The sequence below is a fragment of the Gouania willdenowi genome, chromosome 15 (genome assembly GCF_900634775.1).
Source record: "Gouania willdenowi chromosome 15, fGouWil2.1, whole genome shotgun sequence".
Classification (NCBI taxonomy): domain Eukaryota; kingdom Metazoa; phylum Chordata; class Actinopteri; order Blenniiformes; family Gobiesocidae; genus Gouania; species Gouania willdenowi.
Window position 1 is genome coordinate 28,020,166 of NC_041058.1, and position 27,651 is coordinate 28,047,816.

Below are 27,651 nucleotides of genomic sequence, written 5' to 3' on the forward strand. Positions count from 1 at the left end.
TTGTCTGAACCGCTTGCTCCTTTTCAGGGTCGCGGTACTCATCTCCAGCTTTCTTTGGACACTAGAGGTACACTGTGGAAAGTTGCAGGGCAACACAGACGGGCAATAATCACAGTCCCATTCACTCCTACTGGCAATTTAGAAACTCTGATCAACCAAACATTTCTTAATGTTACTTTGGTTTAATAATGTCAAATCTACCTTAGGCTCTGGCAATATCTAAGAATAAATTGCTAGTAATGGTACTATTGGGCTCACTTTTAATTGGCCTATTTTAAATTAATTTGCTTTCTCTGCTACTGTCCAACCAAAGCTTTGTAAGGAACTAAACCCCCAAGTTGATCTGACTTAGAACACTGGCTTCACCAGGCAGTGGAGTCGGCAAGTCTATCGAACTACTGTGAAGTGCAAACATTCCCCCAGGGGGGCCTTCTCCCCTTCCTGCCGAACAAAAGGACAGAAGGATCCCAGAACAGTTGTCTCCTGTCATCATCTCTCTGCGACCTTACGATCAAAAGGGGAACAGCCAGTTAATGTTTACATGCTAAGTTTTCAAACTCTGGGCTCCGACCCCCTGCAGATGCTGCCACCTTTCGAACCCACACCAATGGTTACACAGGACGATGGAATAACCCCAGTTCTCCCGCTCAGGGAGAACAAAGAAATTGTATTATGACTGAAAAGTTACAAATGAAAACATTATTGGAATGATTTCTACAGAAATTGAAATTGCAAATATTGCCTGTTCAATCACACTCGTTCACGTAAGACAATAACCAACAGAATGCTATTTTAAAGTGTTTATCATTTAAAAGTGCTTAAAATTACCAGAAAACATCACAAAAGTTAGTTTGAGGCATTTACTGCGACCATATAGTTAAGAGGAGGCATAACATGATTTTTGACATTTATGTTTATGAGAAATTACAGGTAAAATGCATTAATTAGTTCCTAAAGTGATTCTAGGATGTTTTCCAGTCATGTTTGGTATCAAACTCTTTCATTATAGATGATATTTCAAGATATGGTGTTGAAAAGATGTTTTGAAATATGTGAAATTAATTGTTAGGCATTCTTTTATGTTTAGAATCATTCCTTTGTCGTCTGTCATCTGTGTTACACACACACACCCAAGACACACCCACAAGCTGAAAGCAGGGACATTGACCAATCACCGACATGATCTCAGAAGGATCAACCAAGACGCCTCCTCCAAAAGGCGGCTCCAAAACTTCTTTTAAAAAAAAGACGCGCCACCAGAAACTTTAGTTTTGGACGCGGGCGTTCATGCTCACACGTATTCCCTCCTGTTTCCAGTCTTTCATTTCATTTTTCGTTTATTTGTAGTTGCATCAGTTAGACTTTTTAAGAACCTTGCTCGTAGTGAAAGCCTAAGACGCAAAGGACCGTGCCTGAAAGCCGACCTTCCAACATCTGACTCGTGGACCAAACCGTGGTCCCCCTTAGTCTGAAACCGGCTGCGATCATCCCAGAGGGGATGTGGATCGGCCAATGGAATCACTGCTGTTTACCGAAACAGCACTCAACGGCAGCATGCCAGCGCAGCTATACTGCTAAACAGACGTTGTTCCTGCAAACCCAGAACGTCTCCAGGTCCAACCAGACTGCATCTCAAGGTATGGACCAGTGAACAATGGACCAGCAGAACTGACTCACTTAAACTACAATACAACCTCATTCAATACATCCTCATACTTACATTTCACTCACAATACACCACATATGTTTGTCCGTCTCCCCCCGTCTGTCTCCCTCTTCGTTTTTATTTTATTCTTTGATTTTATGATCTTATTATTTGAATATGTATCCTGCATTTTTATTCAATATTTAGTAGACTAGCATTCTCTTAGCATAGTGATTTCACGTTATTACATATAATCCTCACTTTTATTAGCCTAGAAATGCATTTTATCATGATTTAATTATCCCATTTCAATTGATATTTTGACTGTGTTAATTGTTGACTTTTGAATAAAAGGTTAAACATAATCTTTGATTCTTCTGATTCATTAAAGCTGTGACTATGGTGTAGATTTGCTGGTAGAATTCACTTTTCCCTGGTTTCACATTGATGAGTTTAGTCTAAAAACTTAGACATATTTCTCCTGTTAAAAGGAGTGGCACCCCGCAAATTTAAAGCAATATTAATAATCATAATTAATATTCTTAGTTATATAACCCATTAATAATAACTCATCTCCTCCTACATTATTTCTGGCACCTCCAGATGGGATCAGCTGAAGCCATGAACACAGCGTTAATGAATAATCATTGGAATCAAAAGCCGGTCTAAAAACTGAACACTCGTGTTGCCAGATTGGTTCGGAAGCCGCTGAGCCCCGACCAATGTTGTATTCTAAGCAAAGCCGCCGCGCTAATGCTTAGAAACTGAATAAATAAGACCGCCGTGTCTTCGTGTTTTAAAGCGCTATTGTTATGAAAGGCCGCCGGGCCGAAAAAGTTAAAATTAATCACTGCGCCGTCAGTGACTGTGACGTCAGAGGTAAACAGTAAGTTGCCAGAATCGGCAAAAAACCGTAAAAAAGGGAAAAGATACGCAGACAGTGCAAACTAGGACTTTGCTACCCCGAAGAGCTCTGAAACTCTGGTATCTGCCGACGCAAACAAAGAGTAAGTCGTCTGAATCTTCCGTTCCTTAAAACGGACAAGCTATCGTTGTATTAGCTCATGTTAGCTCATTGTGGTTGGAACACGTGTGTAAGCTCCAGAAACCGGAAGCAAGTGTGTCAAGCCACCGTTCATACACAAAGACAGGCCTTCCTGTCCCTTTTTGAGACGCGACTGCCCCTCGTGGCGAGCTCGCGAATAACAGGCTAACGAGAGCCGAAGCATAGCAGCAAACGCCTGCTATTAAGCAGTTAGCATCCGGCTAACCTAACGCGCCCAGTGAGGCTTTAAACACATTTAAGTTACAGCGTGTCTTTTAGACACGTTTTGCTTGACAACTGTGCATCGATACAGCTGTCTGTACCGCCATTTTGCTGAAATCGTGTGGTTTTAAATGTGCTCGATTTGATTTCGTCATCTCGCAGAAACACACGCAAACGCACGCACACGCACGCACGCACGCGCACACGCACACACACAAGGCTCATAACTAAACGGAAGTTAAGCCATTAAAAGGGTAATCTTATTAAAACTAAGGTAACTCATTTAAATACAATTGACACACTAAAATCAAGGTTTAACAAGATTTAAACCAATTTGAAAAAAATAATTAAACTAAAACAGTTTAAATAAATAAAATTAATGATTAAAGTAAAATACACATTTTACTAAATGATTAATCCAGTGTGATTAAAATTAAATCAATTTGATTAAAAACAATTAAATTGAATAGGAAGTTAATTAAATGAAAGCAACTAATTTAAGAAGGATTTATTAATTAAAATAAGTTTTAATAAAAGTTAAACCAGTTTTAATTAAGGTAATTAAATTCAACACAACCGAATTTAAACACAAACCATTCTTAAAAATCAACCTAAAGGATATTACAACTGAAATAAAAACTGATAAATTAAAACAGAATTTAATTAATTAAAATTAACATTTATTGAATACAATAAATTCAATAGGATTGGAATTTAATTTAAAAAAAATTTTTTTTTTTTTTTTTTTTCTTTTTCTTTCTTTTTCCAATTGATTAAAAACACCTGATTAATCTAAGGAAACTGAATCAAGGTAAAGCTAATTTAAACTAAAGTTTAAATTAATTGAGGAAAAACATTTATTGATTAAAATAAATTCAATAGGATTTGAATTTAATTTCAATAAAACATTTTTTTTTAATTGATTAAAAATACCTGTTGATTAATTCAACGAAGTTGAATTAAAGTAAAGTTAATTTAAATAAAAGTCTTAGATCAGTAAGAACAAATCTTGAATGAGTAAGAACAATTGTTTAAATTAAACACACTACACCAAACTTTTTCAAGTTTACCACTCAGTTTTTATTTACCAAACAGTGAATTGCTAAGAACAAACAAAATAAGATAAAACAATTTACAGTTAAAACAGTTAAAATACGAACAGAATCGGGTTAAAACCCTCGAGCGCGAACGCGACGCTCAACTCGAAGCCATCGAGGAACGCGAAGCCCGTTGCGCGAACATCACGGTCCAGTATGAAGAAACACGTGAGGAAAATGGACTGCTCCAAATGCGTGTGAGTTACCTAGAAGAAGCGGAAGATCAAGTGAATCAATTAATCACTGAGAATAAAGAATTAGAAAAATCCAAAGTTTTACTCGGTGATAAAATACGCGTTCTCGAACATGATGTCGACACCACAACCCGGGAATTAGACGCACAATTACACGAGTCAAATGATGGGAAGAAACTCCTCCTTGAGGCAGAAGGGGCGATCAAAGCCTCAAAAGCCAAAACTAAACTGCTTTCTAAGGAATTAGACGCAGAACGAGAGAGGGTTAATGATTTATTACAACGAGTAGCTGACGGTAAAGTAGCTACTGCTAAGGTTCAATGACAACTGAACCTCACCAGGAGAGAGCTCCTAGACGCAAGACGTGAGCTCGGGCAGGCTCTCTCATCATTGTCAATGTCGGAAGCCGATGGCGATCTTGACTCCGACGGTGAAGACGCAACTCGACAAGTCCTGCGCACCACCGACCCACCGGTACGCCCGCAGCGCCAAAGGAGACCCAGGGATGCCTCCGCGGACCCTCCTATTGACGGCGGACCGACGCCTGCCAAGCCCCCTAATAGCAATCGACCGTCCAACCGCGACCTGGATAAAATCGCCAGAAACATTCCGAGATTCGAACCAAAGTTCGACGAACCCCAAAATGCTAGAGCATTTTTGAGAGACATTGATTCTTATCTAAAAAGTTATCCAATGGCTAATGTTGAAGATAAAATCTACCTAATCAAAGCAACCTCGAGCAGGCTTGTTAATGATTTCATTGAACGTCAACTACCTCAGGTCAGAAATGATTACACAACACTGTGCCGCCTCATGGTGGATGAATTTTCTGACGCACTTCATCAAACAGGTTTCGACTATGCCCACACCGTTAAACAGGGGAAAAACGAATCACCCCAACAATATTACCACACCTTGCTACAGGCATACTTTGGTAATCGCAACGACCCAGGTATGGAGGAAGAAGAGCAGTTCAAAAAACTGTTCCTCAGAAACCTTCACCACAGCACGAGCACCCATCTCGGCGTCGCGGCAGATCCCTATACCATGTCCAGTAAGAAACTTCGCGATCTTGCAATCAGAGGCTTCCTTTTGTACAAACAAAATTCGGCAAAATCCACACCTCGCGAAATGTTCCCGATAAAGAATAACTCTCACTCGCTGCAATTGGAAGGCACAAAAAGGACACCCGACAGTCCTCAAATGCCTCCACCGCAAGCACCACAGACCCCTCCGCAGTACAACCAGCAACCGTACCATGGAATAAAGCCAAAACGATACCAAGATAACACCGATTATCGAGATTATACGCCAAAACAAAACTTTCGGCACCAAAATTCTCACCCGAACTCACACCACCAAGATCGCCGACCGCGACCACCGTGGTATGATTACGACCGTTCTGACCAGTGGAAAAGACACAACAACGACCACCGAACACCTACACTCAGAAACAAACACTCAAAACCTTGGTATCACAAAAATAATCAAAGGTCATACGACCAGCAGCCAAACAGATCAAGATCAGACGATGAATATAATGAAATAGAAAGTTTAGAAATTAGGTTATCTAACCAAATCACTAAAGAAATGGCATCCATCAGGAAAATGTTTGAACAGATGAGAGATGATGAAATCAATAGAAATAAAAAACAATCAAAACGCAAAGATGACGATGATTCGCCTAGTGCTGTCTTGCTGGTGCAAACACATGCACCAAACCACCGTTTTTCCAATGGACATCAGTCCATTGAGGGTGAACCACCAATTCACCAATTCTTGTGCAACCTCTACGAAAGAGGAATCGCCCGAAAGTTTTATATATCAGCCACTTTTGAAGGTGTGCTTACCAATGAAGCCTTACTTGACACTGGAGCAGACATATCCCTCATGTCCGCCCAACTGTTCAATGAGCTGCGCAGCCTAGCACAGGACAACCTCAAGTTGACACTCCAAGACTGCCACATTGACATAGAACCCTACGGCGACAACGCCGCCGTTATCACGAAGAAGGCTCTCATACAAGTCACCATAGGTCAGCTGACTCTGGTGCACCCGTTTTACATCTCAGACCACAACCAGATTCCTCTTCTCATAGGTATCGATCTGCTCAACCGATTTGAGCCCCTGATCGACTTTCAAAACCTGAAAATCTGGGCCCAAGTCAAGCAGCCACTGCCGCTGCAGCATGACTCACCCGACGGAGTTCAGTGCTACCAACTGAACCACCCTCAGGCTCTAAAGGAGACCCCCAGCCAGTCTCCGGCCCAAATGCGTCCGGCTACTAAAACCGTAGACCGTACTCTAACGACCAGAAGTACCTCCCTGTGCACGTCAACCAACAAACCCCTCGCTACCGATGGTCTTGCGTTTCAGAACCAACACATCAACGATGCTCTCGCCAAACAAAGGGCGCTATCAGGGACACCCTGGTCCTTTGACCCCACCCAGCTCGCTGAGCCCCACCTGTTGTCAGTGAATGCTATTACGCGCTCTCGTGCGGCTGCCGAGACCGACGCCCCAATGTCCTCGCAGGTCATCGCACCGGTAAAACCCGCTTTCATCGACAACGACCCAATAACGTTAAAAATCTCCTCTGACTTTGCCTCCACACCCAGCCATCTGTTCGCTGCCCGTCGCTCATTACAGATAGTCAAGGGCACCTTGGTCCATGATTCTGCGGACTCCCAAACGCATGCGTTCGTTGTCCCACAGAACCAAAGGGGGGTGATATTGGCACATGCCCATGACATGCCCTGCACCAGACACAGAGGAGTCAAAGTCAAAACCAAGCTAACACCGCTACCGCTTACACCACCCACCAATACCCGACCAATCTTGAGAACCACCTCCGAGCTACGTTCACGTTCGCTCAAAAACATCTCAAAGAGAGTGCAAAGGGCCGTAAAACCTACTACGACCAAAAAGCCTCACAAGAGGAACCACAGGTGGAAGACCGCGTCTGGCATTACAGCTTTGCTCCGCCCGCTGGCAAAACCAATCATCATGCAACCAAACTGAAAAAAATAAATAAATAAATAAAATTTCTTCCTAAATGGACAGGACCCTACCTGGTCACCGATAAACTGTCTCCAGTGGTGTACCAAATAAAGATTCCGAGCACAAAAACCGAACCAAAGCTCAAATGGGTCCACCGAAACCAAATTAAGCTATACAGAACACCAAAATCAACAGACAAGCCACCAGCCGCGAGCTGAATAAACCCTACGAGCCGAAAAATAGCATTCCTAATTAACGTACCAGTCGTCACGTTCAATAACATCTACCACCTCAAGGACGACATAAACTAAGAACTAGGAACTAGAATCCACTACGCTATCTGGTCCCACTGAGGACACACCTGAGGGTCAGGACTTAACCGTGCTGGTTGATCCGTAAACTTCCAATCAGCCATCCCATTGATCAGGCCCCAAACATTAGCATATCTAACACCCTGCTACTGAGACCACCTACTCGTCTCATTATATAGGCACAGGCCTAATTTAGTTAGAGCAAAAGAAAGCTCTTCTTTTTCTCTCATTTAGTAAACTAAGGGATTTATTTTTGTGTGGTTAGATTTGATTCTTTCATACCCTGCATGCTTTGTCTTTGTCTTATTGATATGCACCAGGAGTAACTGACCGATACCACGCTGTCTGTGTGTATGTGTACACTTTTATGTTACCCCATCCTGCTGATCCCAAATTACATGTTCGCACCGAGCATTGTTGAGGGACACATAGCAACATATGGTACACACACCTAGTCTGCCTCCTGGTCTACGGGTGCCCACTGCCAAGCGGCACCTTAGAATCGACTCCATGGTCGCCCAACTCCTACCTCCATGGTCCACGGGCATTAACACCAGGCAATGCCCCAACGCCAGCCACCAAGGGCTTCAGTCTTCAACTCCCAGGGGCTCCAGTCTTCAACCACCAGGGGCTCCAGCCTCAACCACCAAGGGCTCTAGCTTCAACCTCCCAGCGTTGCCCCCAGTATTGACTTCCTGGCAATGTCGCTCATCTCAACGCCAAGGTGAGAGTGATTTCTCTACCCAACAGGGGAAACACCTCCAATTGCCAACAAGGACGTTGGACTTTTGTCACTCCTGAACTTTCGTCAGGGTGTGTGAGGACCTCAACACACCTTTACCTGTTTCCAGTTTTCTTCAACTTGAAGGTTCGTTCCCTCTTTTGTTTCCTCAAAAGAACTTTTTGATAAGAGCTTCAAAGCATTGAAACCTTATCAACAGGGGGATTATGTAAGGAACTAAACCCCCAAGTTGATCTGACTTAGAACACTGGCTTCACCAGGCAGTGGAGTCGGCAAGTCTATCGAACTACTGTGAAGTGCAAACATTCCCCCAGGGGGGCCTTCTCCCCTTCCTGCCGAACAAAAGGACAGAAGGATCCCAGAACAGTTGTCTCCTGTCATCATCTCTCTGCGACCTTACGATCAAAAGGGGAACAGCCAGTCAATGTTTACATGCTAAGTTTTCAAACTCTGGGCTCCGACCCCCTGCAGATGCTGCCACCTTTCGAACCCACACCAATGGTTACACAGGACGATGGAATAACCCCAGTTCTCCCGCTCAAGGGAGAACAAAGAAATTGTATTATGACTGAAAAGTTACAAATGAAAACATTATTGGAATGATTTCTACAGAAATTGAAATTGCAAATATTGCCTGTTCAATCACACTCGTTCACGTAAGACAATAACCAACAGAATGCTATTTTAAAGTGTTTATCATTTAAAAGTGCTTAAAATTACCAGAAAACATCACAAAAGTTAGTTTGAGGCATTTACTGCGACCATATAGTTAAGAGGAGGCATAACATGATTTTTGACATTTATGTTTATGAGAAATTACAGGTAAAATGCATTAATTAGTTCCTAAAGTGATTCTAGGATGTTTTCCAGTCATGTTTGGTATCAAACTCTTTCATTATAGATGATATTTCAAGATATGGTGTTGAAAAGATGTTTTGAAATATGTGAAATTAATTGTTAGGCATTCTTTTATGTTTAGAATCATTCCTTTGTCGTCTGTCATCTGTGTTACACACACACACCCAAGACACACCCACAAGCTGAAAGCAGGGACATTGACCAATCACCGACATAATCTCAGAAGGATCAACCAAGACGCCTCCTCCAAAAGGCGGCTCCAAAACTTCTTTTAAAAAAAAGACGCGCCACCAGAAACTTTAGTTTTGGACGCGGGCGTTCATGCTCACACGTATTCCCTCCTGTTTCCAGTCTTTCATTTCATTTTTCGTTTATTTGTAGTTGCATCAGTTAGACTTTTTAAGAACTTTGCTCACAGTGAAAGCCTAAGACGCAAAGGACCGTGCCTGAAAGCCGACCTTCCAACATCTGACTCGTGGACCAAACCGTGGTCCCCCTTAGTCTGAAACCGGCTGCGATCATCCCAGAGGGGATGTGGATCGGCCAATGGAATCACTGCTGTTTACCGAAACAGCACTCAACGGCAGCACGCCAGCGCAGCTATACTGCTAAACAGACGTTGTTCCTGCTCATTCTTCTCTGGTCTTTGGAGAGAGCAGACGTGTTTTCGTTTGCTCCGATAACACGACCTTGGCTACAGCTGGCTACAGCTGAACAGCCTGAAAAACTGGGCCCAAGACTGAAGGAAAATGGTGAAAAAACCGCAGGGAGGCCCTTCAGAACCCAATTCGGGTTTGGAAGAGGTCAAGGAGATGATACGCGAGGGTCTACAAAACCTATCTGCCGAGATAAAGTCGTTGGAAAAGACGCTGGAAAACTCACTGGAAAGACTACAAAGCAAAACAAAGGTACTGAAAGAAAAGAATGAAAGAAATGCTGAAGAGATAAAATTGTTGAACGCGAGGGTTGAACAGCTGGAACAAAAGGAAAGAGAGAAAGATGTCATCATCACAGGCCTAAAGATAAAACCCAGGAGTGACGAAGAAACAAAATCGATTGAACAACAGGTCATTGACTTCCTGAAGTCGAAGGACATTGTCCTGAACCCTGACAACATCAACTCCTGCCATCTCCTGCCAAAGAGAAATGATACCAGAGCTGTAAAAATAACCTTCACGAATATAAAATTCAAAGGAGAAATACTCAAGCAAAGAAATAAACTCAAGGGAACGAAGGTGTACATCAATGAAAACCTGACGAAACAAAATGCAAGCATTGCATGGAAGGCACGTCAAATAAAAAAAGAAGGAAAGATTGTCAAGACTTGGTCAAAAAACTGCAGGATTTACATCCTGGAAGAAGAGGACGGAAAACCAGTTCTTATCAAAACGATGGACAACTTGGGAAAATACGAAGGATCCACCTAAACAACAACACTACTGATGGTAATCATGGATATGGACCCAGATCTATATAAACACTGGAAACAAAACTCAGACTGTGATTATTTTACGGAGACCGATTTAAATGTGAAACCAAGAGTAAAAAAGGTCTGTCATTTATTCATTTCAATTGCTAGGTGGTGGGGTGATTAAGGATTACATTAAATTTTAAATTCAAAGTGTTTATTATCATATGTGCAGTTAGAAACACGTTTTTTTTTATACAATGAAATTACTGCCTTGCTTATGAGCTGGGATATAATAATGTGTTTATACAAGTTAAATCTAACAGTGGAAAATACAACACTGCCAATAAAACTAACAACAGCAGTTAGAAACACGCTTATGAACTAAGATATATTACATTAAAATACTGCCTTGCTTGTGAACTGGGATGTAGTGATGTGTTTATACAAGTTGGATCTGATCCCATCATCAGACAGTGGAGGATACAACACTGCCAATGGAACTAACAACAGCTGGATTACCCTTGATGTAGAGACAAAACAAGGTGACATTGTGGATGAAAAGGGAAAAACCTTCCAAACACCTTCGAAAGAGGAACTATTCTTGAACTGGAGGAATGCTAACAACGTCTGGCAGGGAACAAGGCCAACACAAACAAAGATAGAGAGGACAACACTGACTACAGATGGACGTTCAGAAGAAATCAAGAATGTTTGACCAGAGAGACATGTAAACCCATGTAAATTTGCGATGGTAAAACAGGGGACGGGACCCGGATAAGCAAACTGCTTCTCTCGTCTCCTTTTTCGGCATGTACAAAAAAAGAAAAAAAAAAAAAAAAGAAAAAATAAAAAAAAGTGAATGTAACCATGTCGGAAATAAACTGAATAAATAAATAAATAAAAAATAAACCCAGAACGTCTCCAGGTCCAACCAGACTGCATCTCAAGGTATGGACCAGTGAACAATGGACCAGCAGAACTGACTCACTTAAACTACAATACAACCTCATTCAATACATCCTCATACTTACATTTCACTCACAATACACCACATATGTTTGTCCGTCTCCCCCCGTCTGTCTCCCTCTTCGTTTTTATTTTATTCTTTGATTTTATGATCTTATTATTCGAATATGTATCCTGCATTTTTATTCAATATTTAGTAGACTAGCATTCTCTTAGCATAGTGATTTCACGTTATTACATATAATCCTCACTTTTATTAGCCTAGAAATGCATTTTATCATGATTTAATTATCCCATTTCAATTGATATTTTGACTGTGTTAATTGTTGACTTTTGAATAAAAGGTTAAACATAATCTTTGATTCTTCTGATTCATTAAAGCTGTGACTATGGTGTAGATTTGCTGGTAGAATTCACTTTTCCCTGGTTTCACATTGATGAGTTTAGTCTAAAAACTTAGACATATTTCTCCTGTTAAAAGGAGTGGCACCCCGCAAATTTAAAGCAATATTAATAATCATAATTAATATTCTTAGTTATATAACCCATTAATAATAACTCATCTCCTCCTACAGCTTTTACCGACTTTTATTTTTCCCTAAAAGGTTCCAATACATATTAAAGCAGAACTAAGTAACTTTTTCACCTTAATGAATCCTTCTGCGCCGCGGATGGCTGCTGTGGTGTGTTGGTGCGCACTTTTTTGTCTTGTTTTTGTCGTAAAATCCGCAACTGGCTGCTCTTATTCCAGAGAAGATCTCTTGAACGTTATCAGTGTTACACCACACTAAGCAGTGCTTATCACGCCGTTTCCCGTGCTGCACTGGGCCTATCGGACCATTTGATGGTCCACCTGATTCCTTCATACAGACAGAGGCTGAAGCTCTGTAAACCTGTGGTGAAGGAATCTAAACAGTGGACCAGTGAAGCAGTGGAGAAACTCCAGGAGTGTTTGGACTGTACTGACTGGGATGTTTTCAGGTCTGCGAACAGTTCTCTGGATGAGTTTACAGACACCTACATCAGCTTCTGTGAGGACAGCTGCATTCCATCAAAGACCAGGGTGAGTTATAACAATGACAAACCCTGGTTCACAGCTAAGCTCAGAGGGCTGAGGGCAGACAAAGAGGTCGCTTTCAGGGGTGGAGACAGAGCCAGGTACAGAGAGTCGAAGTACACGTTTGGAAAGGAGGTGAGAAAAGCCAAACGTTTGTACTCAGAGAAGCTACAACATCAGTTCTCTGCGAATGACTCGGCCTCTGTCTGGAGAGGGCTCAGGCAAATTACAAACTACAAGCCCAGAGCCCCTGCTGCTGCTAACGACCTCTGCCTGGCCAACAGTCTGAATAACTTCTATTGTAGATTTGACAGACAATGGGACAGACCTGACTCCAAGCCCCCTCACACCTCTGACCAGCCTCACTCCAACGCCTTCACCCCCCACATCAAAGCTACAGTCTTACCACAGCTGCTTACAGAGACTCTCTCCCTGGATCTCCTCAGGGCTGTGGTCTTTCTCCTCTGATCTTCTCCCTGTTCACCAACAGCTGCACCTCCTCTCACCAATCGGTCAAACTCCTGAAGTTTGCAGACGACACGACCATCATCTGTCTCATCTCTGATAGAGACGAGTCTGACTACAGGTGGGAGACAGACCGGCTGGTGTCCTGGTGCAGCCAGAACAACCTGGAGCTCAACGCTTTAAAGACAGTGGAGATGATAGCAGACTTCAGGAAGAACCAAGCCCCCCTCACCCTGGGAGACTCTACAGTGAGCTCTGTGGAGTACTTCTGCTTCCTGGGGACCATCATCACTCAGGACCTCAAGTGGGAGCTGAACATCAGCTCCCTTATCGAAAAAGCTCAGCAGAGGATGTACTTCCTGCGGCAGCTGAAGAAGTTCAGTCTGCCAACAAGATGATGGTGAACTTCTACAGCTCCATCATCCAGTCCATCCTCTGCTCCTCCATCACCATCTGGTACGCTGCTGCTATGGCCAAGGACAAGGCCAGACTGCAGCGTATCATCCACTCTGCAGAGAAGGTCATCGGCTGCAATCTGCCCTCCCTCCAGGACCTATACGCCTCCAGGATTTGAGGCGTGCAGGAAAGATTGTGGCCGACCCCTCCCATCCCGGTCAATCTCTCCCTTCTGGAAGGAGGTTTCGGTCCATCAGGACCAGAACCTCCAGACACAAAAACAGCTTCTTTCCCTCTGCCACCATCCACATGAACACACCCCCAGTCACCCACTGAACCTCCCCCCCACCCGATCACCACCTCCATGATGACATTATCTGCTGCACTGTATATATATATATATATATATATATATATATATATATATATATATATATATATATATATATATATATTTATATTTATCCTATTTATCCTTTATTCTCTATCTATCCTTTATTTATCCCTCATCCTTTATATTTATCATTATTATTATTATTGTTGCTGGGTTGTTCTTTGTTTTGTTTTTTGTTTTGTTTTGTGCACCAACTACCAAGACAAATTCCTTGTACTGTCCTTAAAACTGTACATGGCCATTAAAACATTTCTGATTCTGATTCTGATTCTTGTAGTCCCTGTGAGGGTAATACAAGTGTGTATGGGGTGATTGTGGAGGGGGGTTCATCTCTCCCTGCTGTTTCTGGCCAGGAAACCGCACTTGCAACTTTCACTGCCTCTGACCCAGTGACAGGACGTACTGCTTTACGGCAGCCCAATACAAACTAATGCTAAATTATGACCATCCCCGTGGCTTCACAGGGTTGTCTACAAATTCACTTTTCTCAAAATTATATCACGGCGGAGCCAGCAAAAAAAAGGCACAAAAGACCTTTTTCCATGGAACAAAGTAACTCCATGCAGTGACAGCTCAGCAGCAACACACATACTGTCGTGGCGGCAACAGACACACTCACAACCCAGTGCTCCATCAGGCAGCACACACACAAATATCCATCCATCCATTTTCCGAGCCGCTTTGACAGCACACAAACACACATATTAACACATTCCCTCCCGTATTACTCCCACATCATTAATTTATTTTACTGGTCTATCTTCCTCAATTTTCCTGAATTTTTTTAATTCAGTTTTTTATTGAAATATTGATAAATTTTTTCAGAAAACAATAGTTTTTAACTACTGTGAGGAAACAAAATAAATACTAAAAAATAAAAACCGATATTTAAACATGTCAAAAATAAAGTAAAATACAATTAAAAGGAAGATATAAGTTGTACTGTGAGGAAACAAAGTAAATACTAATAAAAAAGAAAACTACAATTAAACAAATATAGCCACAAGCGGCGGTAAACGACCCTCGCCCTCGTCTTCGCCGAGCCGCCTTTGCCGTGCCGCCTTCACCAAATTGTACCGCCTTCGGCAATCTGCGCTGCCTTTGCCATACCGTCTTTGCTTTGCCGCCTTCGATGCGCTGCCTCAAGTTCATACAAAGACATAATATAACAGTGAATTTCATACTATTAATGCATTGTTATTGATTTTGTTCAGACAGAAATTTCCTATTGAGATATAAACTTAGGCCCTATTCGCAAAGGATTAGTTTTACGTAGAGAGCACATGCGATTTGTAATAATTACAGAGAATGTGTGTGATGTTAATCCCATGCGAATCGGCCATGTCAGTAATTTGTAAGTAAAAATTCCCCAGCAAATTACCTACTATATTTTGCTGAACTCCGAGGTCTTGTGATAATACAATGCAAATGGGCATCTCTGTGATTTGGACAAAAATGGGTGGGATCTGAATCTGTGTACCCTTCGTTCTTTGAGTTTTCTGGTCCTGTTCATGTTTTCATTCAGTGTGTGAATGTTTTAGCTCATAAACAGCTGCTCACATTTATGTTTTGTTTTGTGGTGTTACGGTCCAAATAGTATCCAAATAAACTGGTGACTGACTATCGACTGTGAGGCTGGTGTGACGAACAATAGATGTTAGAACTTCTATAAAAAAAAAATCAGTTTTTTCTATATTTTTATTTGGTTTTGAAACGAAATAACCAAAGAACAAAGGGTACAAGGATTGATCTGCTGCGTGATTACGCATTGTTTTGTTTCCGGGACGCATGTTTATTTACTTTTCTCGCGTCCAGTGCCTACTTTTCTTCTTCGCGCTCGCCATGTTGGACACAATGTGTGCAGATGTTACGCTACACGTAGCGCGTTGACATTATATCCGGCAGATGTCCATAAATTTCAGCAAAATTTCAGGCTTCAGTTATCCCGTGCGAATGCGCCACATAAAAAGCAGACGTTGGGGAGTCATTTATTTATCACATGGGGTCCCCAGATAATACTTATCCCATGTGAATGGGGCTTTAGACATATTTATGATTTTTGTTGTTGTACAAACACATCCAAAAACAGTGCTGGAGTTGTGATGGGAGTCATTAAAAATGGTGCAATTGTTTGTGTACAAACAGGTCAGCATTGGCTCTGGGTGGTTTCCAAAGAGGAGTGTGTGTGGCGGGGAATGTCGGGGGGGGGTCGATGACGCAAAAAAGAGCTAAATCCTCCAATTCTGGTAGCCAACCAAGCCTAGCATCAACATCAGGATATGGGTCCTGACAGAGGCCCTAGTGGCAATAAGGATAGGTCAATTGCAGAGGACAAATTTCCATACGGGGACAATAAAGTACACTTTACACCCACAGTGTTTCATACAAAGCCCTGAGGAACACATTGGCACAATAAAAAGGCTTAACTTTGAGACAGAGTGCCTCGGACCTTTTATCTTGTTTTCTACTGCTATGCCCTAAAAAGACCTTGAAGAGCACCTGTTATAAAACATACTATCTTTGATCCAGGTGAGCACTCCCAGCTTCATATTTTGTACACCTTACACCTGTGTTTTAAAACACATGGAGTACAGAGTGGCCAGGGAGCCTGCTTTTATCATCTATCAGGTCAATCACCTGTTGCCTGTTTTGTTCTACTATGGTAAATGGACTTGATTCATATAGCGCTTTATCACCACACTGAAGCAGTCTCAAAGCGCTTTACATAACAGCTCATTCACCCAATCACTCTCACATCCACACACCAGTGGGACAGGACTGCCATGCAAGGCGCTGTGTCTTGCCCAAGGACACTTCGACACATAGTCAGGTACTGGGATCGAACCCCCAACCTCTCGATCAGAAGACGACCCTCTACCACCTGAGCCACGGTCGCCCACTATGGCCAAAGGAGTGAGGACTTTAAATTCCGAAATTTCAGAATGTAGTCAACCACAGCCTTTCCCCTGACAAATACAGTAGTAAAACAGTCATTTCCTGGGGTTACCCTTTCATTCAGAATGCAACATTTGTAGTAGTAGTAGTAGTAGTAGCTCTAGGAGGAGTGTGTTAAAGTTTGAGCTGACGATTTTCAAGATTTGGCCAATTTCCCATTAACACAACATGGAGAGAATCTCAATACAAAATAACACAATAAAAATTTAAGCATGTGTCTCATTGAGTTTTTTGACCCATAATATTTTTGTCTTAACTTTGTAGGGGGCGCTAATGCCCCAATTTCCGCATTTCCACATTGAGCTGGTTTAGGGCCAATAGTTTAACAACTGATTCACATTTGACACAAATCAAAGTTCGTATGTGCAAATGGAAGCATTTTCAAAAAAATAATTTTCAAAGGTTTTGGCCAAAGTGATATCCCACTTCTCTAGATGATCTCCAGCGATTTTGAGCCCGTCAGTGAAACGCCATAGGAGGAGTGCGTTAAAATACAACGTTTGCCCCATATTAAATTCTCCTCACTCTGTAGGGGGCGCTAACGTGCCAATGTACGTTTTTCCACATTGAGCTCGTTTAGGCTGAGTCACATTTGACGCAAATGTATGTACAAATGGAGCATTAAAAAAAAAAAAAAATAGGCTAAGATTGAGGGCTCTGTGCAAACACTGTAAAAGTTATCAAAAATATATGGGTAAGTTTTGGTGTCCCAGTTCTCTAGATGATCTGCAGCAACTTTGAGCCCTGTCGGTGAAACACCCTAGGAGAAGTGCATTAAAATAGGACATTTGGGGACTGGAGGCGGAGTCTGATGGAGTAGGACGTGCTTTTGGGGGGCTCCCGTGGATCTGATTTTTAAACGATTTCAGGGCACTTCATTGTGTTTATGACAAGAAATTAGATTATTTTAAGTGTATTTTGTTTCACCGATAACCACCATGCCACCAAAACCTAGAAACGTGAACAGCTCGGGAGGCGCGGTGTCGCGGCCTGCTGCCACTGCTTCATCCTCGGCTCCAAGTGATCCAGCTCCGGCTCCGATGCCGCCTCTTCTCGACGTATCTGGACCCTCACTGAACATAGCCACCACAGACTTTAAAGCGGATTTGCTCGCCAGTCTCCGAGAAGAGATGGTAGGAGTATTTAAGACTGAACTGGCGACAGCTATGACCGATACTTTAGCCCAGATAAAGTCTGAGCTGCAAGCTGTAACGACGGAGCTAAGTGGTAGCATATCGGCTATCAGAGCGGAGGTGGGTGAGCTCAAGGGGACGGTACATACTATGGAGGGCTCGTTAACTGTGTGTTCGGATGACGTGACTTCACTCCAGACAAAAGTCGAGAGCTTATCGACCCAGGTCCTCGCACTTGAAAGTAAGTGCGAGGATTTGGAAGCGAGATCACGCCGCAACAATATCAGGATAGTGGGGCTACCTGAAGAAGACGGACCTGTTACCGCAGCCATGATCTCCACCCTGTTGAAGGAAGCTTTTGACCTCGAAAAACCCCCGTTGGTTGACCGCGCGCACAGGTCACTTCAGCCCAGACCTAAACCTGGTGAACGTCCCCGTCCCGTCATAGCTCGGATGCACTACTGTGGGGACTGCATTGACATTTTACAACGCGCCAGAGCCAAGCAGCGGATCAAGATTAAAAACGCCGTGGTCTCCATTTTCCCGGATTTTACTGCCAAAACAGCCAGGGCTCGCGCTGCTTTCAATGACATTCGACGGCAGTTAAGAGAAATACCAGACGTCAGGTTTGGTATACTACATCCAGCCCGTCTCCGTATCACAAGAGGAAACGTCACAAGAGAGTTTACATCTCCTGGAGAGGCCAACGTGTTTCTGAAAACTCTTAAGTAATCCTGGTCTGTCTTCATGACATTTACGCGTTAAGAATTCTATTTTACTTTGTTAAAGGTGGTTCTGAGATTTTTGTATTATTAGTTTTTTATTTTATTCTTGTGGTGGTTCTGTGATTTTTGTATTATTATTTGCTTTTATCTTATTTTTGTATTATTTTATTATTTAACATGTCACTTTCAATACAATGCAGCTACACACTGTTACACACATTTCAAACAATATTTTGCACACTTAAATAATGTTCTTGTTAGTAATAACCTGAATAGATATAACTCACTTTTGTTTAATATATACCTGTATATATTTCGAAATATATTTGCCTTACAGTTTGATTATTTACTTCCTCTGCGGGCGCCTCTCAGAGTTTGGAGTAGTATGAGGAAGGTTCTTAGGTCTACAGCCTTGAGTCTGTCTTTTTGGGGTTTGACTCCTACTGGAGTTTGCACTGGCATCCTATCGTTTGGGGATGGGGTAGTGGTAAGTGCTCTGGGGGGAGGGGGGAGGGTTCGGGGTCCACTCGTTCATGTTGGTGTTTTTTTTTTTTTTTTTTTTTTTTTCCCCTCTTTTTTTTTTTCTGCTTCCTTTTCTTCTCTCACTCTCTCCCTCTTGGGGTTGGGGGGTTTTGAATCAAGTTGTCCCTTTGTGTTAATGTTTAATACACATGACTGACACTAAAAGCTCAAATATCAGATTTATTAGCTGGAACATCAAAGGTTTAGGAAGTGCTGTTAAAAGATCCAAGGTCTTTTCTCATTTAAAACGCTTAAAATCTGATATTGTCTTTCTGCAGGAGACCCACATGAGAACAAATGATCATGTCAGACTGTGTTGTCCCTGGGTTGCCAAGATATTCCATTCTAGCTTCAATTCCAGGGCCAGAGGGGTTGCTGTATTGATTGGTAAATCTGTCCCATTCACTCACACCAAAACCATTTCTGACAGAGATGGCAGGTACTTGATTATCTCTGGTTTTATATCTCGAGTTCCTGTTTTATTAGTTAATGTATACGCGCCAAACTTTGATAACCCAAATTTTATGAATACACTATTTGAAAAATTGCCCTCTTTAAATGATAGCTTATTGATATTTGCTGGGGATATAAATTGTACAATTAACCCTCAGTTAGACCGTTCTAACCCTGGACCAGCTCATTCCCAGATGGCTAAGTCTCTTAGTTCTTTTATGTCCAGTGGAGGCTATATAGACCCCTGGAGATTTCGTAATCCGACTGGCAGACAGTACTCGTTTTTCTCGCACGTGCACCAAACTTTTTCCCGTATAGATTATTTTTTTGTAGATGCTAAGCTTATGCCTAAGGTCTCAGATGTTGGGTACCACCCTATTACTATTTCAGATCATGCGCCTGTGTCTTTGGATGTACAAATATTGCCTAGTCTGAATTACTCCTCACACTGGAGATTCAACACCTCTCTTTTATCAGATGGAAAATTTTGTGAACTGATTTCCAATGCAATAGATGATTTCATCAGCTTTAACCAATGTGAGTCGCAGCCTATCCCAATGGCGTTACTATGGGAATCTTTAAAGGCCTATTTGAGAGGCCAGATCATCTCATATTCTGCGCACGTGAAAAAAATAAGGATGTTGAAAATCCAAACATTATTGACCGAACTTAAATCTTTAGACCAACAGCTTGCAGTCATCCAAACTACTGATTTGTTTAGACGCCGAGTTGCCATACAAACAGAGTTGGACCTTATTACTACCAACGAGGCGGAGCGTTTATTATTACACTCACGTTGTAAATATTACGAACATGGAGATAAGTCGGGCAGACTACTTGCTCATCAGTTGCGCCGTCAAGCAGCATCCCGATTAATACCTCGTATTAAAAATTATTCTGGAGCCCTGGTGGAAGACCCTGCCCTTATTAATTCAGTTTTCTCCTCTTTCTATGAGTCCTTGTACAGCTCCGAATTCTCTGATTCAACAGACATGCATGCTTTTTTAGATGATCTTACATTTCCTACTGTAAACTCAGAAGCACTTAATCAGTTAAACTCGAAACTGACAGTTGCAGAACTTAATTTGGCTTTACAAAACATGCAAAATAATAAAGCGCCAGGCCCGGATGGATTTCCGGTGGAGTTCTTTAAAACATTTAATTCTAAACTTATTCCGATATTACATTCAGTTTATATTGAATCCCTATCATGTGGCAATCTTCCCCCTACACTGAGGCAGGCCTCTATTAGCGTCCTTCTAAAAAAAGATAAAGATCCACAGTTATGTTCCTCATACAGACCCATTTCTTTAATGAATGTAGATTCTAAAATATTGGCTAAGGCTCTCGCTCGCCGTTTAGAGAATGTGCTTCCAAGCATTATCTCTAAGGAACAGACAGGTTTCATAAAGGGGCGCCAGCTGTTTTACAATGTTCGCACTCTGCTAAATATAATCTATTCTAAAGGTACCACTAATAAACCGGAAGTAGTATTGTCGATTGACGCAGAAAAGGCGTTCGATAGAGTTGAATGGCATTACTTGTTTGCAGTCCTGGCAAAATTTGGATTAGGTGATGAATTCATATCATGGATACGACTTCTTTATACATCTCCATGTGCTAGCAGCGTCACCAATAATGTCAGATCTAGATGTTTTCCTCTAAATAGAGGCTGCAAGCAGGGCTGCCCACTGTCGCCCCTCCTATTTGCACTCGCAATTGAGCCCCTGTCAATATATTTGAGGTCTGCACCAGACCTCACTGGCATTACCCGGCTACAAAAGGAATTCAAACTTTCACTGTACGCTGATGATTTATTGTTATATATTACCAATCCTAAGACTGTTTTTCCAAACATTCGTTCCTTTTTTCATAGATTTGGCTCTTTTTCAGGATATAAGATCAATATATCAAAGAGTGAATGCTACCCTATTAATAAACTAGCAATGCAAATGTGTCCATCAGATATTCCTTTTAAGTTTAGCCCCTCTGGATTCAGGTATTTGGGCGTCAATATAGTTAGATCCTTCAAATCTCTTCACTCTGCCAATTTCTCCCCCCTGCTATCTGAGATTAAATCTGATTTTCAAAGATGGGCTTCACTCCCCCTCACGTTGATTGGGAAAATTAATACAGTAAAGATGAATGTTTTACCAACATTTTTATTTTTGTTTCAGTGCCTGCCCATTTTTTTACCAAAACGGTTTTTTAAATCGATTGATTCAACTATTTCACATTTTTTGTGGAACGGCAAATCACCTCGTGTCAGGCTAAGAGTACTTCAAAGTTGCAAATTTGATGGTGGCTTGTCCTTGCCTAATTTCCAGTTTTATTACTGGGCAGTGAATACATCTAGGATTACATATTGGTCAGGGTCAGTTGATGTTCCCTGGTGTAATTTGGAGATGCTGTCCTGTCCCTTGTCATCCCTCTCTGCGTTATTAACTGACTCTGTTTCTGTCAACCTCTCTGGCCTTACTTGTAACTTGGTGGTGATTTCTACTCTCAGGATTTTTTTTCAGTTTCGGAGGCAATTCAAATTTATCGATTCTACGCCTTTAACACCATTGTTGAAAAATCATAGGTTCAAACCCACATTTACTGACCCTGTTTTTAAGTCATGGCATAATAAGGGATTGAGGCGTTTTAAGGATTTCTACAAGGACGGGGTTTTTTGCTCTTTTACAGATCTTTCTCTTGACTTTAATCTACCGCCCACTCATCTATTTAGATATTTCCAGGTGAGGAATTGTGCCAAAGCACTATTCCCTGGTTTTCCTTACCTTCCTCCTGAGCAGCCTTGGACTGAACTTTTACGATTAACCCCCTCACAAAAGTCAATCATCTCTAAAATATATAACATTATTCAATCATATGATAACTATTTAACCACAAAAACGAAAGAAGCCTGGGAGAATGAACTAGGAGTGGTCTTTAACCAATGCTGGTGGGACTCTGCTTTGAAACTTATTCATAAGACAACTATCTGTGCTCGTTTGACATTGATCCAATTTAAGGTTTTGTTCAGGTGTCATTACTCAAAAGCAAGGCTTGCTCGAATTTTTCCAACTACCATAGACATTTGTGATAGGTGTGGTGGATCGCCCTGCGATCTTGCTCATATGTTTTTCTCCTGTCCAACTTTAAATACATTTTGGCAAATCTATTTTAATACCATGTCTAAAGTGCTTTCAAAAAACGTTGATGTTTCTTCTCATGTGGCTATTTTCGGTATCCCCGAGAACTACTCCAATTATTCAGCTCTTCACCTGCAGATTTTAGCATTCACATCTCTTATTGCCAGACGGCATCTCCTCATACATTGGAAGTCAACAAGTTCCCCATCCAGCACTCAATGGACAAATGAGGTCATGTCTTTTCTGAAAGTTGAAAAGATTAGATACTCCAAGAAAGGTATGACTGACAAATTCTTTCAAAAGTGGCAAGCATTTCTTAACCTTTTTGAGGAAGCGTAACCCCCCCCCCCCCCCCTTCTTTCTTTGTTTTTTTTTTCTTGTTTTTTTTTTCTTTTTACTTTTTTTTTACTTTACATTATGTTTAAAAGAAAAACGAAATGAAACAGTGTGCTTACTTTCACTTGTATTGTACAATTGAGATACAATGTTCCTGTGCACATTAATAAAAACATTGAACAAAAAAAAAAAAAATAGGACATTTGTCCCATATTGTTATGACTGGTGCCTCATGGCCTCTCAGCCTGCCCTTCCCTCTCACCTAACACACCTTATTCACATCAGCAATCAGGTGGAGAGGGAGGAGGAGCTGTATAAAGGGCTGAGAGGACCAGAAAAAAGGGAGGCACAACATCAAACCAGCAGCAGACATGTGGGGAGAGTTTCTTCAGGTCCCCGTTCAACAGCTTTGTAAGTTTATTATTTTAGTTCGGACTGGAGATTTCTGGTAGTCTTGTTTTCGTGTTCATGTAGGTTTAGTGTTTTATTACTTTTTGTAGTTTAGAGGATGGACGCTGGGTTGACGACCCTGTATAGGGTTGGCTCAGTGTCCACCCTACTTTTACTCGGTTTGGCCAGGATCTCCAGTCCTTTTTCTTTCGTTTTGTTGGTACTGTTAAGAACTTTTGTTAATAAATACTTTGAAAACCTTTGTTTTCTGTTCGGCGTCTTTAATGTTGCGGCCCCTCAAGCATATTGGTCTAACATCCTGGAGGGGGCTGTAACACATTCAAATTCATCAAATTCTCTTTACTCTGTAGGGGGCACAATGTCTTGTAAAATTGGAACTAGCCAAAAATGAGAGAAGCACACAATTGAATTTTTGTGACTACAGTGGGTGAAAAGTAGGTGAGTTGGTTCCGACACCGGGAAAGAGAGAAGAATAATATTCCAGCACAATAACAATGTTTCCCCTTTTTGAGTACCATGAACTATACATTTTAGGAAAGCGCGGGGGCATGCCTACGACATGGCAAGAGTTCCTGGTCACTGACGGGCATGGGGCATTCGCATAGGCTTTGCCCCTTCCCTAGTAGTGTGGCCACTACGAGTGCCCTTCGCAAGCTCATGGCGCTCAGGCTTAAAAATGTATGTCAAAAATAAATGTAATTTAAAATGAGTAAGATACAATTAAAAGGTAGATACAAGTTGTGTTAACATTATTTATTCTGACTGCTCATTATGAATTATTCATGTCAAAGATGTAAGAGAGGAGCATTGTCACCTAATTTCCCCTCAGGGATCAATGGTTTACTGAATCTGAGCAGGTTTATTGATTAAGTTTTTATCAACTTAGTTTAAATTAATCTAATTTAAATTATCCTGATGACATAATTCCAGACTGTAATGATTAAAAAAAAAAAAAATGTCCAAGACACATCACATGGAAGTGTTTTTTCACTACTAGGGTCCAGAATATTTTAAAGTATCAGACTCTACAATCCCTGGTATCAATGGTCTTTTCCACAACACAGAACAACTTTATCCACAGATCTTCTGTAGCTCTGATGAGATGTTCTTTAAACACTGAGCAGGTAAAACTAATAAAAGCTACTGCTGTTCTTACGAAGCACAGCAGCTCTACATGAAAAACGGACGGAGCTTTCAGACATGACAAAGTTAAGCGGGCACTGGTCGGCTCTGATTTAGGAGTCAAGGATGATAAAAACTATGCAGAATCTCTCTCTAACTTGGACAACCGACTCTCGTCTAACCCATCACCTCACCTAGAAAAAGAGAGGATTAGACTCCAAATGTAACTCAACCTTTTACTTACTGGAGAAGTGGAGCAGCTACTTTTGCGGTCTCGGAGAACCATGGGGACAAGTCTGGTTGCCTCCTAGATTGGCAATTGAAAGCTAAAAGGGCCGCAAGACAGATCACTCAAATACAGGACAAATCAGGTTCTTTAACATCTGACCCATACAGAATAAATAATATCTACCAGACATTTTATTCTAGGTTTCACTCTTCTGAATTATCCAGAGATGAGGTTGAGCTGATGTGTTTCTTTAATAACTTAGACATGTCTCAGATCTCTCTATTCCGTGTGTACTAATGCTCAGCGCTCAAACCCTTTCCGCATTTATAGTGGGATGTGTCAAGGCTGCCCCTTATCGCCCCTTTTGTTTGCAATGGTCATTGAAACACTGTCTATAGCTTTAAAGTGGATCACCAGAGTCAAAGGTTTGGCATGGAACATAAAGTTTCCTTATACATGGACGACTTGCTATTGTATGTGTACGATCCCATGTCTAGTATTGATTATATTATCTCACTTTTGTACTCTTTTGGTTGCCTTTCTGATTATAAATTTAACATCCAGAAAAGTGAGTGCTTTAAATATATTGGTATTATTTTAACTAAATCCATTAAAGTATTGCGGGAACAGAATCTCACAGCTTTGACATCATCTGTAAGTGATGATCTGCAGGAACCACTTTGATTGGCCAGAAGAGTACACACAGCTTCAATGTTATATATTCATTTATGTGGCCTGGTAAACACACAAGCAGGGTGCAAACTAAGGGGGAGCCAGGGGGGGGATCCCAGCCCCCCCTTAATGAGACATGAGCTCCCCTGCAAATATGATTTGTGAAATTTGGGGGGGGATCACTTAAATACTGGTAAAATGCTGTTTTTCCCATGTATTTCTTTTGTCTTATTAATATTTTTGTATTATCATCAGGGCTTTCAATTAGCACCCGCCAACCCGCCAAATGCGGGTAAAACTTTAATTTGGTGCAGTGGTATTTGTTTCAGCCATTTTGGCCGAAACAAATACCACTGCATCTGTTGGAATCGGCAGGCTGTAGAAACGAGATTGGGCTGTTTTTGGCCAAGAAATTTGAGGGTTTTTGTGTGTGTTTAGATTTTAAAACGTATTGTGTATCTGGCAACCCTGCTGGTTGTATTTTACGTGTGGGTTGCGTGTAGTCATGTGACTCTGCTCGACCAATTAGAAAGTCTCTATCTTGTGCTACCTGGAAGCGGCGGACACACGCAAGATACGTTTTGGATGTTGTTGCTACAGGTAGGTTAACTTCAGTTAATGATAAAATTGCTGTGACAAACCATGAAAGTGATCTAATTAAGGGATAACTCACAGGAGCTGACTGCCAAATGCCGACCACCGCGATTAAGCCGGTCAATATGTGAAACTGGTGAGTCACTGCTTAGCGTTGGCATCAGCCGGTCCTATAATGATCACTTGTTTATGCCAACCTTCTCATTTTCCTTTCAATCAAGTTGTCAATGGAACTTAATCAAGTGGCCTAGTGGTTAAGGACGCTGGGCTTGTAATCGGAGGGTTGCTGGTTCAAGCCTCACCTGGGCCGTCACTGTGGGATGCTGAGCAAGTCCCTTAACCCCCGAACTTCTCCCCAGGCGCCGCAAAATGGCTGCCCACTGCTCCTCAGGGATGGGTTAAATGCAGAGGACAAATTCCATTAATGTAATAAAATTACATGGCCAATTAAAGGCGAAAGCCCCGATTTAATCTTTAATTAATCTTAGCAAAGCATTGTGCTTAATGGTTACAATGCACTTTAAACACAAGCTGCTATTTTGATATTTATATTGAATATATGCTAATATTTAAGTATTTAGATGATTAAATTATATAGTTAATCGTATTGAGAATAAGTTATTAATCTGAGAATCATGAAATATATTGTACAATATTTGACTAATATATAGATTATAATTTATTTATAATACAACCTGTATTATTTAAGGAATTGTTTACACAAAGAAATATTTGTACTACATGGTCCTTTCTCTACACTGGCCAGGTAATTGATGGTGAGCTATGAAAAGGCATTAAGCCCATTGTATCCAGGAAAACCTGTAACTCAGCACGGAACCCCACCTCCTGCTTAATCCGTGGCAGTAGGAGGCTCTTGTAGCACATGAACTCTTGCTCTCACACATGCACAAGTCCTACTGTACCTCTGAACTCTAAATCCCTGCCTGGGTCAATTAACTTAAATTGTGTGTGAAGGCAATGGACGATTGAACATCAGAATCCCTGGATCCAAGGAATTATTATTTGACTTTTCTTTATAGTATTGCAATCTTGAATAATCTATATTTTTAATCTATAGTCTTCTATATTTTGATTTAGAACAGAATTCTCAGAAACTTAAAATTATTTATAGTCAGACTTGACACTATACTATATATCGTAGGTATATAAATCGATTTATCAATCTAATAGACAAATCGTTTCACTCTTACTTCAAACTCATGACTCTGACACTCTTTTTACCTCCAGAACATTCTTAACAAACCCCTCCTCAATAATAGACAACTAACGGGAAAGAACAGTTTTTGTTTGTTGAGGGACTTACGTGTACATGTAGTGAATGTTGGGTCAGGGACGTAGCCTGGTTTACAAATGCACCTGTAGCTGCCCGCAGTGTTCACACAGGTGCCATTAGGACACACTCCTTGTAACTGGCAGTCATCCAAATCTGAGGGGGATTAAAATATGAAAACATTTATGACTTTTTAAAAAAGTTATAAATGTGAAAGCCAACCTTAGTGGAATACAAAATTACAGGTTTATGTTCATCATTGCTTTAT

The 27,651-nt window shown here is 41.4% G+C and overlaps 1 protein-coding gene across 1 annotated transcript in view; it reads right to left on the reverse strand.

Moving 5' to 3' along the window:
- The window catches only part of ltbp1 (latent transforming growth factor beta binding protein 1), a 224,468-nt gene that overhangs the window by 97,623 nt on the left and 99,194 nt on the right, over window positions 1–27,651 (reverse strand). Inside the window, 1 exon segment of the mRNA XM_028469012.1 lies at window positions 27,417–27,539. Coding sequence (XP_028324813.1) covers window positions 27,417–27,539 — 123 coding nt within the window.